Source organism: Uranotaenia lowii, chromosome 2 (assembly GCF_029784155.1).
Source record: "Uranotaenia lowii strain MFRU-FL chromosome 2, ASM2978415v1, whole genome shotgun sequence".
In the NCBI taxonomy this organism is placed as follows: Eukaryota; Metazoa; Arthropoda; class Insecta; order Diptera; family Culicidae; genus Uranotaenia; species Uranotaenia lowii.
The window spans coordinates 153,080,173-153,097,899 of record NC_073692.1 but is presented as its reverse complement, the minus strand read 5'-3'; the positions used below and the strand labels follow the sequence as shown (position 1 = coordinate 153,097,899).

The window sequence follows — 17,727 nt, the reverse complement described above, 5'->3', positions numbered from 1 at the left end:
AGTCAAGCAATCGCATTCAAACGACCGATGACGAAAAAGAAACGCATTTATTATTATTGTTGCTCCTGCCAGCAAGCTCGTTTTCAGTTTTTTATTGCTATTGTTGATCTCTGCCAGCAAGTCGTTCAATTAGTTGTACCTGCCGTCAGCAGCCGATCGAAGTGTGAAAAGATTTGCCAGTCACTCTCAGGAGAAATTTTGACCATGTGTAGGAGCTTCGCCAGTCGATGATGGAGAAATGTTGATTGTTGTCGTGCTTTATCCGTCATGCGAGTAGTGAGGCTCCGTCAATTGAGAACAGTGCCAGTCGTTTGATGAAACAAAACTAGTCGGGTCAAGCGTGACGGGCGAAATTTACCATCACTGGATAGAAGAAAGGTAGAACGCTAGAATATCGATTAAAGATTTACCGACTAACTATATCGTATTTGGAGAAAAAAATCGTTTGGTTTGGGAAAAATCAGAAGAAGAATAAAATGAAATGACGAACGAGCTTTACCCGAGAGATGTTCAAAGTGATCTGACAGGAGTGTTTTAATGGAATGTGGCATTGCCGTTATAAAATAAGTAGCGGTGAAATCAATTTGAGCACAGCTTCAACATTCGCCCTTACGTCATTGTCTTCATTAGCCATGCCATCATCATCATCGAATCCGACGACATTTATACAATGATTATAACGATGTTGTTATTATCTACCTTCCTTTAGTGAACTGATATATGTTTCAGTAACTGCATCTGGATCATAAAGGACAAAGCGACTGTAATAAGAAGATTTCTAGCAAAGCTACATAAGTCTGTTTGAAAAAAAAAGAAAAGAAAAAAGTAATGTAGTATTCAGCTACATTGAACTCATGATGCTTGTCGGCTCAAGCCTCTGTTACTGCTCACAGCCAGCGATGCCAACTGTTTTTCAGAAATGTCTGGAAGATTTTGAAAAAATGTCTGGAAAAGTCTCGAAAAGTCTGGATGACGAACTCTTTATAGGTGACAACCTTTTTTTTTTGGTCGCCACGCAATATTGCAGTCTAGGGAATTACTTCATAATAACCATACATTCTATACACTATCACTGCCTGAGACTATTGTGGTGATGTCGGCGGTACTACGTTTTATGCTTTACTTCCTGTTTAACTACCATCTTCGTAGCATTCATCACTCTTCAATTACTAATTAGAATCATTTCCTGCCATTTTGCAACGAAAATTTTGAATTTTTATTGTTCTGTAAGAAAATTCATGTCGAAACTCAAAAGTCTGGAAATGTCTTGAAGAAATGACATAAGTCTGGAAGTCTGGAAACCTAAAAAAATGTCTGGCAAAAGTCCAAAAAGTCTAGAAGATCCAGAGAAAAGCTGGAAGGTTGGCAACGCTGCTCACAGCAGTGAGAGTAAATAAACAGAGTCAGTCGTATTGGAGACAGCAACCGATAGCGTTGTGGGCAGTTTACTCCAGGCAGTCCGAGATACTACATAGAGGTGATATTTACAAAATTTGTAAAGCAATGTTCTGTTAACAGAAGAAGATTAATGAAAATCGCAACAACGAAATTTACCATTAAGTCACCATCTACAACAAAAAACCGGTATCAGATTTTTATTTACTATTTTTCCAATAAATCCTAAAACTTCCCTTTCTATGAAAAATTTAGTCACTTTCGAGAAATGTCTTCTTTTCGAAATATCCAACTAAACTTGGATATCAAACTAGCTCTTTTACCGCCCACTGGAAGAGGCAGTTGAGGAAAAAATATTTTTGGCTTCGAGAGGATGCATTTTCCTGCAAATTCAGTACACTTTCTAACAAAGAGCGTTGGTTGACATAATGATGATTGTTGATAAACAATCTCAATTATCCGAGTCTGTTTGGTAAGAATAGCTTGATTTTCCTATTCTGTTGTTAAGTTATTTTTTTGGTTATATTTCGAACCATTTTTTGAATATCGCACGTGTAATTGATTTTATCCATGGGTAAAATAAATCAAACGTGAATTCTTCACATCAAAATCAAAACATTAAATGAATTCACTCACACAGCCATACGATATTTGACATTCCATAAAACGACAAGAAATTAAAAATGACTTTCAGGGGGGGTGGTTAGCTCAGTCAGCTAGCCGGTCTGATTTTCAATCAGATGATGAGAGGTTCGATTCCTCACCCCCCTAACAATAAATAGCCCTAAGTTATACATCTTTAGCTTAGGGCTAACAAGAATAGGTCTTCGGACACCCACAGAATAAGAATGTCAACACAAGAACACATATACACAAGAACTGTAACATACACTAGTCAGCCAAGTTGGGCCATAATTGGCCCTAGGCAAAGTCGTGTAAACGCAGACAAATAAAAAAAAAAAAAAAAATGACTTTCGTTTGCATCAAGATAGTACTGTTCTTTTACCATTAAAAATTCGTTTTGGTGGTGTGGAAAAGCATTGAAATCGATATATAAGTTTAGTTTCTGCGAAATTATTTCTTATTTACTGGGCATCGGTTAAGTAACAGTCAAATGACCCTTATTCAAAATTATAGTTTTTTGAAGAATAGATCCATTTAGTAAACTAATTACTTTCGAAATATGGATTTAACAAAACTTTGAATTAAAAAATTTGGTTGAATGTCAAAGGTGAAAAAAAATTCGGAAGCAAAGAGAAATGGATTCGAAACATACATTTTGAAATATTCCAAATTCAGTGCATTTTTTCAACAATTTCTTTCCAATAAAGGATTTTTAAGTTGACATTTCTCAGGCTCAATAGCTCTCGTGTACGGATTAAGATGGAGAAAAAAGTCTAAAAACATGGTCGCTTTTAAGGTTAATTTTCCAGTCCAGTCCAGAATTATGCCAAAATCTCTCGTGAGCTTTCATTACGTCGTATGAAACAAAATGTAAACAAACAGTTTTATTACGAAAAAAAAACAAACTAGTAGCAACTTCTTTCCATTTAGAATATTTGTAGCCTGGACAACATATTTTATATGTGAAATACAAATTTCAGAGTTGTTTTGATAACTTTTGAAGCAATTTTCTGTGAATTTTCAAGATATTCCGACGTAATGAAAGCTCACGCGAAATGGTCATTACAGTTCTTTTTTTTTGACATTTCTCACTCTCATTTGTGCAGGGAAAAATACCCCGTCGACAAACACGGTCGTTTCTGAGGTTATTTTTCCAAAAATTTATAAATTTTAGTGAAATTACCAGCACTATTACCAGATTTAAGGACTTGTCAATACATTTATCACATTTAAATATTATTCAATTTGTGTCAATAACTTATTTCACTCCTCAAACCTATCTAGGTACGAGCCAAGAAACAGTTAAGATAAATTAGAATTCAAGTTTTTCAAGGAGTTATATATAGTTAGTCTTTTTGGACGCAGTCAACCTTTCAGATTAAGACAAACAATTTCGAACTCAATGAATTATTTATAACAGACATTAGAATTTTCATACTGTTACTCAGACGGATAAATTAATTTTGAAATCAAAACTGAATCTCAAAATTAATTGGCTCTGAACTAAGGACAGCTATAACGTTGCGTTTGTATTTTTTTTTCATCTAAATCGATCAACAGTCATTGTTTGTATAACATTCATCTCTTATTATGATACAGTAAATTAAAGTAAACAATTAATATTGAAGACAAATACGATAGTGAAAATATTTGAGATAGAATTTCAAATACTAATAGGTGATTCAATCAAGACGGTTTTTATTTGGCTTGTTAATTAATAAGTGTAATTTTTTTTCTTGATGAAGCACAGTAGTTTCACGATGCCCCGACAGATGGCGTATGATTCTGGGCGACTTGTAGTTGTATGGATTCAAGCGCCACTGATCAGTCTGGGTATCTGGTGTCTGCGCCAATACCCTTGTTGGCGCAGCTATCATATGTATTGATTCATTTAATTTAAATATTAGTACCACCCTAGACAGCAGGTGACGGTGTAACTTTTCCGCTCACCAAGTCTATATATTGTTATCAGATAACAATAGACTACCCGATGTACTCCGAGTACTAAACCCAAGTGTCGGGTGTAGGTAGATTGTTAGGTAGTAGTCAGGAGAACAGTAGTCAGTCGCAATACACCACTTGCTCGAAATATACGCGTTTTACTTCGCAACCGTCGGCTTGTTATTTGTCGGTCATAAAAGTTCGGTTTTTTACTAAGTGTCCGAAACTCGGGAACCCGGAAACGGTTTTGTGTACATATTTCTGGTCCTTCGAGCCGGATGTTCCCGGTTCCGGACAATATTGGACAATCAGTGCGATTTATGTGTGGACAAAAATCAATATTGTCAAAAAATCAAAACGTGATTTCACGAACAAAAAAATATTGTTGGACAATAAGTGCATGAACAATAAGTGTCGGGTCAATGCCCTGCATTGTGTGTGAATGTGTCTCGAGGTCGACACCATCGCGGGAATCCGAAGGTGCCATCGATAACAGCAGCCTTTGCTAACGGTCGTTGAAAAACGTGGTGCTGATCCGGTTGTTGCATGCGAGCTGCAGTAGCAGAGGACCGATCGGACTATTCGAGGACTTCAACGGAATTACCGGTGGATTCCGGAAAGATCAGATTACCAAATTTGATAAAGTGACAAAAAGGGAAGTTAAATAGAGGAGGCTTGATGCATGTGGCTCTCCAGTATATTTGGTAATATATTTGGTGTGAGAAATAAAAATCATAAAAAGCATGTGAGTCTAAAATTACTCTGGCTGTGATGTCCTTTTCTGGATTTGGTAATTGTCTATTCTGCTCCTTTATTTCTGCTGGTTCTTCCTCCTTATTGCTGCCAATTGGGTTGTAAGTCCTGTGGTCAATCGGTTCGCGAACGGTATGTCGAGTCGATCAGTGGATTTTCATGGAAAAAATGATTGGAAAACAGTGATATTAAAAGTGATAAATTTGTCGTTGTGAAGTGCTCATAAATATAACTGTTGTGTAATTGTTGAACTACAGTGAAAAAAAATGTCTCGTGAACTAAAAGTGCTGTTAAAACGTGAAAAACAGTTACAAAGTTTCATTGAACTGATCGATAGATTTGTGGAAAACTTTCAGCCAGAAACGGATCAACGACAAATTAGTGTTCGGTTGGAGAATCTTGAAAGAATCTGCAAAGAAATCTACGATGTGCGTGGCAGAATTGAAATTCTTCTAGAAGAGGCGTTGGGAGATGAATCGTCGGACGGTGATGGTGAAAGGAAAGGCAGAGGTGAAGCTGCGGACCAGTCGAGCGAAGATGAAAATCATCTATTGTTACAGCAATTTGACGACAAATACTGTTTACTGAAGGCGGAATTACTGGAGCTGCAGGGTAGAAGCATTCCACATAGTTTCACCGACAATTTGACCAGACCTTCTTCGACTTTTTCGAAAGTCAAACTCCCTGAAATTCTTTTGCCAACTTTTGGAGGGAAGTTTACTGAATGGGTTGTTTTTAGGGATTCGTTCAATAGTTTGATTGATCAAAATTCGGATTTAACGGAGATGGATAAATTTACATATCTCCGCGCTGCGTTATCTAGCGATGCTTTACAAGAGATACACAATATTGAGCTATCAGCCGCGAATTATACTCTGGCATGGAATGCGCTTCGTGATCGGTATGAGAATAAAAAGATTATAGCCAAATCACATTTAGATGTTCTTTTTTCTATCGAACCGTTGAAAAGAGAAAGTTTTGATGGTCTCAATCGGTTGATCAACGATTTCGAGAAAAATGTGCAAATGCTTGAAAAGATCGGCGAAGAAACTGCAGGGTGGAGCACTCTTCTCGCACATATGATTTGCTCAAGACTTGATGGAACTACGCTACGTCATTGGGAAACCAAACATGCGACGAAGGAGGTTCCAGCTTATGTTCCACTTATGAAGTTCTTGAAGACTCAGTGTGCGGTTCTTCAATCTATCGATCCGCAAAAGAATCCCAACTCACACAACGATCAACGTCTACAGAAGCAATCGGTTTGTCACGCTATGGTTAGGTCTTCAGGAAAATGTCCGTTCTGCAGTGAATCCTGGCACTCTGCATTTCATTGTGGTCGATTCCAGCGAATGAATCTAGAAGAGCGTAACGAAGCTGTAATGGAGGCCAAATTGTGCCGCAATTGCTTGCATTGGGGACATTTGGCTAGAAACTGCGATAGAGGAAGCTGTCATCAGTGCCATCAACGACATCACACCTTGCTGCATCCACAGGTAAGATCCTCCGAATCGTTCGCGCCGGAACCGAACCAAACAGGCTTTCCGTTAACGAGAACCCAGCATGAACCACAAGAGCAACCGCAGACGACCAATCCAACATCACACACTCACATTTCTCAGCCAGAAAGCTCACAAAATTCTTCCGCACCAAATCATAACCCAGTTCAGGCTCGAGCCTTACTGGATTCCTGTTCTCAAAACTGTTTTATGACATTGAATTTTGCGAACAAATTGAACATCCGAGAAAATCCAGTACATCTATCGATCCGAGGAATCGGGTCATCTGAAACGGTTTCTACACGAATGGTGCGAGCCAATGTAGCAGCAAGATGCCCAGCAATTTCAACTTTTTCCGAGGATATGAGCTTCCACGTGCTGCCAAGTTTATCGGTTGCACTTCCAACGACTTCGTTCGAACCTAGTCAACTGATGCTACCAGAATCAACGATTTTAGCTGATCCATTGTTCTTTCAATCGAATCCAATCGACGTTATTATTGGAGCTGAGTTTTATTTCGATCTTCTGACTGATGGTAGAACGAAGGTTACTGAAACAGGGCCAACGCTGCAGAACACTGTGTTCGGCTGGATTGTTTCAGGACGCGTTTCAAACTGTGAACCTAAAACCCAGCTTTCATGTTCATACGTTGTATCTTCTACCGAGCGCCACCATTTTCACGTCTGTCAGATATCATCACTTTCGTCGAACAATCCAATCCTTCTGCATGAAATCAGTTGCGTCGTTAAAAGCCAGAGCAAAGCAACTAGTCGTCAAAACTACATTCTATCGCAACGTCAATACACGAAAGTCTGGACTGGATTGTATCATCAGAAATGGTCTCGTGCAAAAAGGAAGCTGAGTCGAAGTTGGTTTTATCTAAAAAGGGCACAAGATTTGGTCAGACAGGAAAATCATTCATGGGCAAACAGCAACCTCAGAGCAGTAACAGTGCAAACGTTTTATCAAGAAATGATTAGAATGGGAATTGGCAAAATTTGGGTTTTGTCAAAATGGGAAAACTTTAAATCGTCTACAGAAGGGGAGAACTAGGACTCCTCCACCAGCGGAGGCCCACAAGCCTCCGCACACCCAGTTAAGTTATGTATATTTTTGAATTTCAAAAAGCTAATCCGAACCTTTTTTCCCAGTCGCACTCGAATCACGAAGCCACTCTGGGCTCAAGCACACCCTTTAGTATGATAAACGTCTGTATATGAGGTAATCTGTGTCTGCTCTGGTGATAGTCAAAGGATGTTGCATGATGAAATCTGTCCCGAGCCTTGATTCTCAATCAAGCATAGCTGCATGTACTTGTTTGAAAAAGACCCATCTTGAAAGAAGCACAACGTTTGTTATTTTCGAGGTATCTGCCACCCTGAGGAAGATTTGGCCAATTCGACCTTCGGAGCAACTAGGCGATGAACTACGAGCGTGGCCAGCTTGTTGTTTTATCACCAGGAATCAACGCAGTACAACAGTATCTTGAATGGCAACCCAGGTATCTACAAGGTGGAAGTCATTGTCGGTGCCGAGAGGGGAGCGCGGGGGCCAAGGAGGCCTCCGCGAACCAGGCAGGTTAATGTGTTGTACTTTAATACGGTTTAAAAAGCACCCTCTCATATTATTCAGCGAATCATCAGTCATCACGGCAGCATCAAAGATCCATCCAGAGCAGAATCCACCACGGCAGCAACCATCCCAGTAATCTCAGTCCAGTCCAGTCCAGTCCAGTCCAGCCCAGTCACCAACATCATCACCATCATGAAACAAAAACGTCGGTGGAAAGAAAAGGTCCGATATTTCGATGCGCAGAAGCAAGTCAACATCAACAGTCAAAGAAGTTCAGCAGTCCAGTTCGTAGAAGAAGTTCCAAATCCAGTTCAGCAGCCCGGTTCGAAGAAGATGTTCAGCAGTTCAGTCGACGAAGAAGGCAAACAGTCGAAGATGAGGTTCCGCAGTCCAGATCGAAGAAGCAGTAAGGTCAATAACCGCAGAAAGGTCCAGAGGTTGATAGAATGGTCAGAAGCAGTCCGAGTAGCAGTACCAGCAGCAGCAATGTTGATCCCAACGTCGTCCAACCAACGCTGAAGTTCAAATTCGTATCAACTAACTCAAAAAGTAAACTCAAGCAGAGCAGAAGAAAAGGTTACCGTAGCACAAGGTTAATGTGATACAATATTCAGAGTTAAAAATTTCCAAACATTTATTGTTAAACAAGTAGCATCAACAAAATTTAGCAATTAACAATTTGTCGGTTAGGTTAGTTTAATTTGATCTCACGGAGAGATCAAGGCGGCCGGCACATGTTGGCGCAGCTATCATATGTATTGATTCATTTAATTTAAATATTAGTACCACCCTAGACAGCAGGTGACGGTGTAACTTTTCCGCTCACCCAGTCTATATATTGTTATCAGATAACAATAGACTACCCGATGTACTCCGAGTACTAAACCCAAGTGTCGGGTAGGTAGTAGGTAGATTGTTAGGTAGTAGTCAGGAGAACAGTAGTCAGTCGCAATACACCACTTGCTCGAAATATACGCGTTTTACTTCGCAACCGTCGGCTTGTTATTTGTCGGTCATGAAAGTTCGGTTTTTTACTAAGTGTCCGAAACTCGGGAACCCGGAAACGGTTTTGTGTACAACCCTTATTGTTGGGGTTCAATGCGATTGAAAGTCATTTACAACATTTTAAAGTTCAGCGGAAGCCGCCATCTTAGATTTTAAGATGGCGTCAGATAACGAAACTTGACTTCTACTGGTTGATCTCTTTCAACTAGTGTCCATATTGTGAGGGTTTTATGCGATGTTCAGTCATTTACAGGATTTTCAAGTAGAGTGGCAGCCGCCATCTTGGAATTTAAAGTGGCGACGGACAGTTAATTCAACTTCTACTCGTTTATCACTTTCACATAATAACCATATTGTGAAGGTTTCATGGTATTTTCAATAATTTACAGCTTTGAAAATAAAAGCCTCCATTTTGGATTATTGATGGCGTCAAGCAACAAACTTTTTTCCTACTTTCACTCAATACTCACTCAAACCAACACACAGAACTTATCCAAAATGTATTAAAATGTTAATTCCATTTCCAAATCAAACCTGAGGGTGTCCTGTTTTGACATCTTGATCGAGAACTGTCACTAAGTTTTATGGCGCTCTAATAATCAAGCACTGAGTGCTGTTATAGAACATGCAAAAGAAAGCTTGGAGCAATTTTCTAAGTTTGTGTTTCATTATAGTTTAAACAGAGCATTCATAACTCATTCAAACAACTCAAACAGTATGTTTATTAAAAGCTCTTTTAGCGTTTTCAAAACTATCTGATAACATATGGTCTAACCAAGAAGCATTTTGCATGACCATAACTAAACCGTCATGAAACGAGCTGCACAAAAAATGCCGTAATAAAACTATAATACAACTTCCTAATGCTAGTTGGCTTAATCTGTGTTACTTGGGTATTGTTCACCGAACATTCACCCCGAACAGAGATGCCTGTTTTTTTTTTCAGAAAAGTATGTAAGATTTAAAAAAAATGTCTAGAAAACTATGGATGGCGAACTTTATAGGTGATGACGTTTTTTTCTGGTCATCAGATCGCAATACTGCGGCAGATACTAGTGACTAGATAAAATAATTTTCTTTCATTATACTATCAATACGTGACACCATTGCATTGGGGTAGTATCGGCCGTACTACGTTCTATGCTTAGATCTATCCTAGATCCAGACAAAATCTGGAAGGTTGACACCACTGAGCACGAAACCGGTAGCACTGCACAAGAAGCTTTATGGCGTTTTGTGCAACATTTAGTAGCCCTCCCCCGTAGGCAATTTGAGGCAATTTGTCATCGTCCGCGAAACATCATTCGCTAAGCAGTTCTATTTTTTATTTATTGAAGCCCCTCATACCGACACGACACTTGCTGCTCGACGTGGGACTGTCAACTAAGTAACTAGCAAAACAAACGACCAAAGAAAGATTGACTGACTGGGTACAAATTGTTTGGAGAAAATTATGTCTAGGTATGTGACGCTATTTTCACTTTCATTTGCCGATTCGTCAGCCTGCCGGGTTTGGGTACCTTCCTAATTGTGGATTACCTGCCAGGCTCGTTCGACTGTGGAGCACTTTTAACTTAACTTAGACTGGCAGAAGCATGTTATTCCATTTCGGAGCGATTAGAAGTGCCTCTTATGCTCAATGGCGGAGGTGACGCAATCGGGCAACAACAACAACGGTCGGTTTGTTTTTATTTTTATTATTTACTGGTACCCGATGATGGTTATTCGATTTTGTCAACGCGGATGTAATTTGGCATTCAGTCAGCACCTGACTGTCGATGAGCGCCGATTGAACCCATGGAGCATTCAGGATGCGATTTGATTAATTTCTCTTTGCAGTGTCCCAATCGAGGACGTTTTGATGATGGCATTGTTCGTGGAGAATGCATTTCCAATAAAAGTATTATCTATGGGGATCCATGCTGGATTTCATCACAATGGAATGGGATTATATAACTACACTTTAATGGAAACCGTACATTCAAATTGTCTTGCTTTTGCGAAAATGTTATTTCTGCAATGAACGTTCTTTGATTTTCTCCAACTCCTTGCAATCCCGGGGTTAAATTGGTTCCACATAAGCATCAATCACAATACATAATATGTGTACTTTTATGTATCCACCAAACTTTCTGGTTGTCGGCAAATTTAATACCCATCATTTCTAAACCTATGTAAAACAGCTTTAACCTTGAGCTGACGCGTCAAGCGTCAATAATTGTGGGATTGAATCTCGGCATCTGTAAACAATTTTCTGTCGACACCAGCCCAGTCAGACACCAGATAATTGTGATAGTAACCTTCAAAAGCCTTTCCATAGGGCTAGGGCGTATGCGAGAGCGCTTTGAAAGCCCATTGTTTTTAGCTTGGAACTGATTGCGAAAAGAGTGATTCACTCGATTCGATTCGTAGGATTCATTGTTATCATGTTGATACGTATTGAGTAACACACTTAATATGATTTTTGCGAGCAATCATCTGATTGAACCATACTCATGATCAAGGCCATTTGAAAAGGGAGTAGATAGGGTTGGTTTAAGGATTCGAATTCAATCCCTTCATTGAATTATTTTTCTGTTTCGATTTAAACACACTAAAAGGCGAGTTCTGAATATTGCTTTAGTATCGCTTATTATCGTTTAAAATTACCAAATGAGGATAAGATTTTGGGATTGATTTAACTAAAGTTTATTTTCCCAGTTTTAGTTTTTCAGAATTTAAAATCATGTTTCTACGATTTCTACCACATTTCTTCCCTATTTCCTGTTTCAAAATGGTCTCTCTTCTCTTTTTTCAAAGATGTCGTATTTTCAAATTAAGAATGATGTGGTTAAAACAGGGTATCTATTTTTCAACAAAAGAGTTATTTTATCTTCAAATTATTTTTAAGTAAAGTTAGAGCAAGAAAAATATGCATAAAGCTGGAGAGCGTAGCTGATCAGACCGTTATTTAGAATTAATAAACGGAAGTCTTCAATAAGGGAATAACCAAGATTTTTTTTAAAATGATAATTAAATGTTCTGCCGTATTTATTTAAAACAAAGTGCTTGGCACCAGAGGATACTGGCCTATGCACAGTGGTCCAGATATGAAATTTAGCGGTATAATTTATTAGCGCCTTCCCCTTAAGTTGCATGCATTTAACGCCTTAGACAAAATTTTACAATAAATAAAGGCGGTCATTTTGACTAACATTTTCTAGGGTGGATCATAAGATTTCGGAGATACTAAAAATTCCAAACTGGGATAGGAGTCCTATAAAAATCTAAAATGGGTATTTGAAAATAAATTTCTTAAATATTAAAACTTTAACTTTTCAATAAAACACTACATTCCGATCCCTCTTCAATTGTCGAATATATTTTTATATTATAAAACACTTTCTTAAACATTTTGGATTGAATATTATTTAAGGTGGAATTATTGCGTAAACTGCACCCATTTCGACTCCTGTGCAAATAATTTCCACGCAGAAATATTTACGCACTGACGCATACATAGACAATCGATGACAGTTTTTCAAATCAGCTGTTTGTTTGTTTCTGATTTTCGAATCACATTTCAAGACGGCATAATCATTATTGTTTTGAACGAAAATTGTTATGGAATGCGAACTTAGGAGTTTAATAATGAAAGTTGATCGACCAACATATGAAAAGAAACGGACAGAAAACAGCATGCATTCCGTACATTCCGGTACTAGAGTGTCAATGGAATAAACAAATCATACATTTTTGGGCGATTTTCAAATTACATACTGAAAAATGAACTAAAAATTAAGAAATCATCGACTTGTCTAATAGACACGCCAGTTTTTAATTCAATTCCATCAGATTAAAAGCGTATCGATATATGTCATTGTCTATGAATGTGTCAGTGAGCAGATTTTAAAGGGTGGTACGGTCAAAATTTGGTCAAGGGAAAACGCGTGTAAATCGGTGAAATCGTTTGTTTAAAAAATCAAATTGAATTTCTTTTTCAAGTTTAATTAGTATAAAATTCAGGAAAAATATTCAGTTAAGCTTCCGCTTTTCCAAATCCGAATTGCCGGGCCTTACGTTTAACCGCTGCCATCAGATTTTGTACAGCCACCTTGTCCAGTTTGCCTTGAATTGCTGCTCGTCCTTAGCAGTTTTTTGGTCTTCTTTACGTTCCGCTTGACAATAGCCTAGTATTTTTCAATTGGGCGGAGCTCTGGCGTGTTGGGAGGGTTCTTGTCCTTGGGAACCACCTGCACGTTGTTGGCGGCGTACCACTCCATGGCCTTTTCACCGTAATGGCAAGATGCCAAATCCGGCCAAAACAGTACGGAACAATCGCGTTTCGTCAGGAAAGGCAGCAGACGTTTATTCAAACACTCTTTCACGTAAATTTCTTGGTTGACAGTCCCGGAAGCTATGAAAATGTTGCTTTTCAAGCCAGAGGTACAGATGGCTTGCCAAACCAGACTTTGACAGTTTCATGTGCTTGAAAATATCTGCTACCTTTCCCCTTCCTTTTGCCGTATAAAACTCCTGTCCCGGAAGCTGCTTGTAGTCGGCTTTGACGTAGGTTTCGTCGTCCATTACCACTCAGTCAAACTTCGTCAGCATCGTCGTGTACAGCCTCCGGGATCGCGCTTTGGCCGTCGTATTTTGTTTATCATCGCGATTTGAAGTCACTACCTTGTTGTAAGTCGATGGTCCGGCTCGTTATTTTGTTACAAACAAGCTTTCGTGCAATTGATTCCAGTTCATTTATTTTTCGCATTATTTTTTATTCACCACCCCGGCCCTCTCGATGTTCCTAAATACTCACTTAACCTCAAAAATACCGAAACTTGAGAACTTTCGTCACCAACCCGAATGAAACTCCCTCCCTACAGGTTTGACTATTGACGACTTGCTCCGAGTTAGAAAAGAAGGATTTAAAATTTGTTCCGGCTTTATATGTACGGGGGTGCAATCAGCACAGTTGTTGAGGATAGCAACGGTGCGTATGACGTAACTTTTGTCACATGATTGTTTACATAAAGAATGTGGTGGTATCAGTGATAGTGAGATTTTTATCTGTCAAATCAAAAATTTTTGATCAGCTTAAATAGCTTTTTTATTTGCCTTCATAGCATTGGAGATGTAAGCTCATCTGAAAAGCTTAAATCTGAGAGATGTTCGTCATAGGAGCAGTATAAAGTTGCATACTCCTGTATACCCGGCAGTTTACTCACTAACACACTGTGCAAGAGCTCTATGAGGGTTAGAATGAGTCTTGACCGAGTCAGCTAGGCTAAAGCATTCGTGACTATCAGAGTAGGGTAAGTGTTCCTAATGTGGCATGTGTACCTAATGTTAACATACTGTTCGATTTTGCCTGTTTTTGAAGATATTTTTCACTTATCACAATTATCAAAAAAATGATAATGTAAAGGATCATGTGAACTTTCATTTTACAAACAAATTAGCTTTCTAATTCACAAGATTTTTCGTAAAATCCGGATTGTTTCCAAGTATGTCCAAATTGAATGGAATTGTTAGCAAATTTCTTAAAAAACACCTGTTTAGAAATAGAAGATTAAAGCTGAATTTGTCAACCGATTTTTTTGAAATTTTTTGTCGGATTGTTTTTTATCATGATTTAAGTAATAAGAATGTTAGAACGATGTTTTGTTCGTGTAAAAACTAAAAAAAGCATATGTCCACAATTAGGAACAATATTTTCAATGTGTTCCTAATTATGGACATAGTCAAAGTTTTCCAAACTATATGAAAGTCATACAATGTTTTTGAAATAAATTTGATTGAAAGAATTGTGTTTTAACATAATTTTCAACGATCTGTTGAAATAAACTGTTTTGAGCTAATAAAACATTTTTTTTTTACTTCAGTATATCTCAAAGCTTAAAATGTTGAAAAAATATTTTCGCCAGGTTGTAAGGAACGCACCTTTCGCGACAGAGAAGGAAACCATCAAATTACAGAGAGCTTCTTAACGAGAACAGAATCGAAAGGAAAAATTTGAAAAAAATCTCAAAAAAATACGTTCTATACCGTCTTTTGGGGCATCATGCAACACTTTTCAACTTCAATTGGTTCTTAAACCCTAATGTCCACTGATAATTCTACCGTTTGTACATCAAAAGTTTTAAGGTTAATGGGACACCAAATTAACGTAGTCAGAAAAATAATTGGTTTCACCAGTTATTTTTAAATTTACATAACATACGATTTTCACCCTACTAAGAAAAAGGGGTATATAAGTTGCAAAAACCTTTGTTCTTAATGAAAAATCAAACAAAAAATTTTGTTAAGTTTTTGACATGTTTGTAATGTCGTTACGCAGAAAGCACGATCTCCAGTTATTTAAGATTTTGTTAGAATTAAAGTTTATATTTTTTTCTTTTAAAAGAAAGCAGAAGGGTGTTGATGCTGGGATAAATAATACTACAAAAATTTTACATCATATTCTAGCATATGGAAACAAGATTTGAACTGTGAACCATTGATTTGCATGTCGATGCATTTTAGCCTAGACTGGTAACGGAATTTTAAAAATATTTATTTTAAAAAATTAAATGATTGTTCGAAAAATATTCATTCACTAACAGTGTTGATGTAGGATAATAAGTTCCATATAAAGTTTGTAGGTAATATCACTTAGTCAATCCGTCCCAAATGTAAAAATTTCGATGTTCGAATTTTCTATGAGATTCAAAAACTCTCTCACGATTTGAGAAACTATGGCATCATCGTTTTTTTATCATTAAACGATAATTTTAATCAATTATATTAAAATAAAAGTTAAATAAGTGTTGTGTTACCCAACTGTTGCATCTAACAATGCTGTTGCATGATGCTCTGTTTAACTGAACTTATTTGTATCCATTACAATAAATTTTCTATTTTTGAAATATAATAAATGTATCCATTGGAAAAGGTAAAGTTTGAATTTAAATGAGCTCAATATTCAATATTTTCTTCAAAACTAGCGTAAAAGAATATTGTGTAGGATTCAAATAGTTCTTATTTCCCTATTCATATTCCAAAAACGTTGTTATATTTATAAAAAGGTGAGTTTTAAGATTTTTCTTTTTAAAGTATAAAAAAAACAGACCCATATGCAAAATCAGGAACAAAAAGTGTAGATAATATTTGGGTACGCGGATACATTTTTCCTCATATGTTCACATTAGGAACACCCATATGTTAACATTAGGAACAATTAGTGCCATATTAGGAACTTCGACACACTTTATAAAACATGATATTTTTCGTAAATTAAGGCTTGAAATGATTATTTCAAACCAAAACAGAGTTCAGAAAAAAAATTGGAATTTAGTTACCAAAAAATTGTATATCTAAGTATTAAAGATTCGGCGCAATAATATCAAATCTAAAAACCTCTGACAAAATATAGTGAAATTAGGCTCATTTACCCTAATCAAATTAGACATAAACTGCATGTTTTGGTTCATACATTTTGTGCAGGCATGTGACTCATTGGAGATGAATATTGGACGTCGATATGGCATCAGTCAAAAAAAGATCAATATGTTCGGCAAACTCCTTATCATGGTGTGGTCTAAACGCAAGTAACGGTTCACTGGTCAAACCAGGTGCATACTTACATGGGCAGTACAAAATTCGATCAGCAGTGCGGAAAACTTGCTAGGTATACCTACTTTAATTTTTCTTTCACCAGTGCACCAAGTCAGTCGAGGGTAGGTTGCTGAGTTGAGGTTTGGTCCTATTTCAATCAAACTTTGTTTTTTTTCAACGCCTCTAGCCTTCTCTTAAATATCGAAGGACTCCGTGGCGCAACGGTAGCGCGTCTGACTCCAGATCAGAAGGTTGCGTGTTCAAATCACGTCGGGGTCAAAGGAATTCGTTTTTTTTTAATTAACTCTTTTATATCAACAGGAGGACATCCTTCAAAATTATTTAATTTCGATTGTTTTTGAAGGTTTATGGTACGTTTTTGTTTACTAAGTAATTTATTCTATAGTATGCCTTAAGCTTGATTTGAAACCTATAACAATTTTGCTAAATACTCCTTGAAGGAAGCAGTTCTCCCCTTTCGCATTAAGATGTCATTAACGATCACTCTCCAATAAATAATTTGTCACCGCAAATAATCCGCCATGGGTGGCTTACAAGCTACTCAGAAATGGTTTCAACTTTCATAAGCCTCTGATGTGAACAAATCGGTTGAAAATTGCCACCCGAGTACAACGGCCCAAGTCTCGAATGAAGGCGACGAACCCTAGGAACCAATAATTTCCGAAAACCACTCACCGCGCCATCGCTGATCGATCGAGATCATCATCCGCCTCATCAACCAATATGGGAACAGAGACCTTTTCCCACTAATGGATACCTATCATTTTGCCAGAAGCGTGTTGTGCACTTTGGAGTTGCAAATTTTTCCAAGCTAAGCATTCATTTCCGGCTGCCTCGCTGTGAATAGGGCATCGGTACTTGCCTAATTAGAGATCGCTTACCATTTGACCAAACCCGAGAGGGGAGCATTTTGTCATCAAACAAACCACGCATTATAAATTTTCGAAACCAAACAACAGCAACAGCCGCATAATGCAAACGGAAGAAAGTAAAAGTGTTCGGCGGTTTGAATATTGATTTGTGACCGTTCCGTCAAAACATTCGGATCAGCAAATGAAGCAGACAAGGTGGATGTACCTGCTCATTGCATATCTCCTATGAACCTATTGCTGTTGCAATGGGACGTTTGAAGAGAGACAGAAAGTGTGAAATGAACAGTGGTGGAATAACGCGACTTGAATAAAAAATATCTACTTAACTGTTAAAGAATGTGGCTTATGTCATAGGAAACTCAGTAAAAATTGTAGCACCTTCCTATGTAAAATTGTTATGGCTCAAATGATTTATTCGATACCTACTTTATTTCAAATCTTGTCATAACTCATAGTCAATTTGGTAACTT

The 17,727-nt window shown here is 37.7% G+C and overlaps 1 protein-coding gene and 1 non-coding gene across 2 annotated transcripts; both read left to right on the top strand.

The window, feature by feature from the left end:
- Window positions 1–4,979: 4,979 nt before the first annotated feature.
- Window positions 4,980–6,943, top strand: LOC129741974 (uncharacterized). The gene is made up of 2 exons (XM_055733816.1): window positions 4,980–6,747; window positions 6,846–6,943. Exons 1-2 carry the CDS (start codon window positions 4,980–4,982, stop codon window positions 6,941–6,943), a joined length of 1,866 nt encoding a protein of 621 aa, XP_055589791.1.
- Window positions 6,944–16,571: 9,628 nt separating this feature from the next.
- Window positions 16,572–16,643, top strand: Trnaw-cca (transfer RNA tryptophan (anticodon CCA)). The gene has a single exon. It is a non-coding gene; the product is annotated as a tRNA-Trp (tRNA).
- Window positions 16,644–17,727: the final 1,084 nt, after the last annotated feature.

Bases quoted from the DNA above. Each gene is read 5' to 3' on its own strand.
- LOC129741974 (XM_055733816.1), top strand. From the start codon at position 4,980: ATGTCTCGTGAACTAAAAGTGCTGTTAAAACGTGAAAAACAGTTACAA. The intron at 6,748-6,845 runs GTAGAACGAAGG...CCTAAAACCCAG, and splicing joins TTTCGATCTTCTGACTGATG to CTTTCATGTTCATACGTTGT.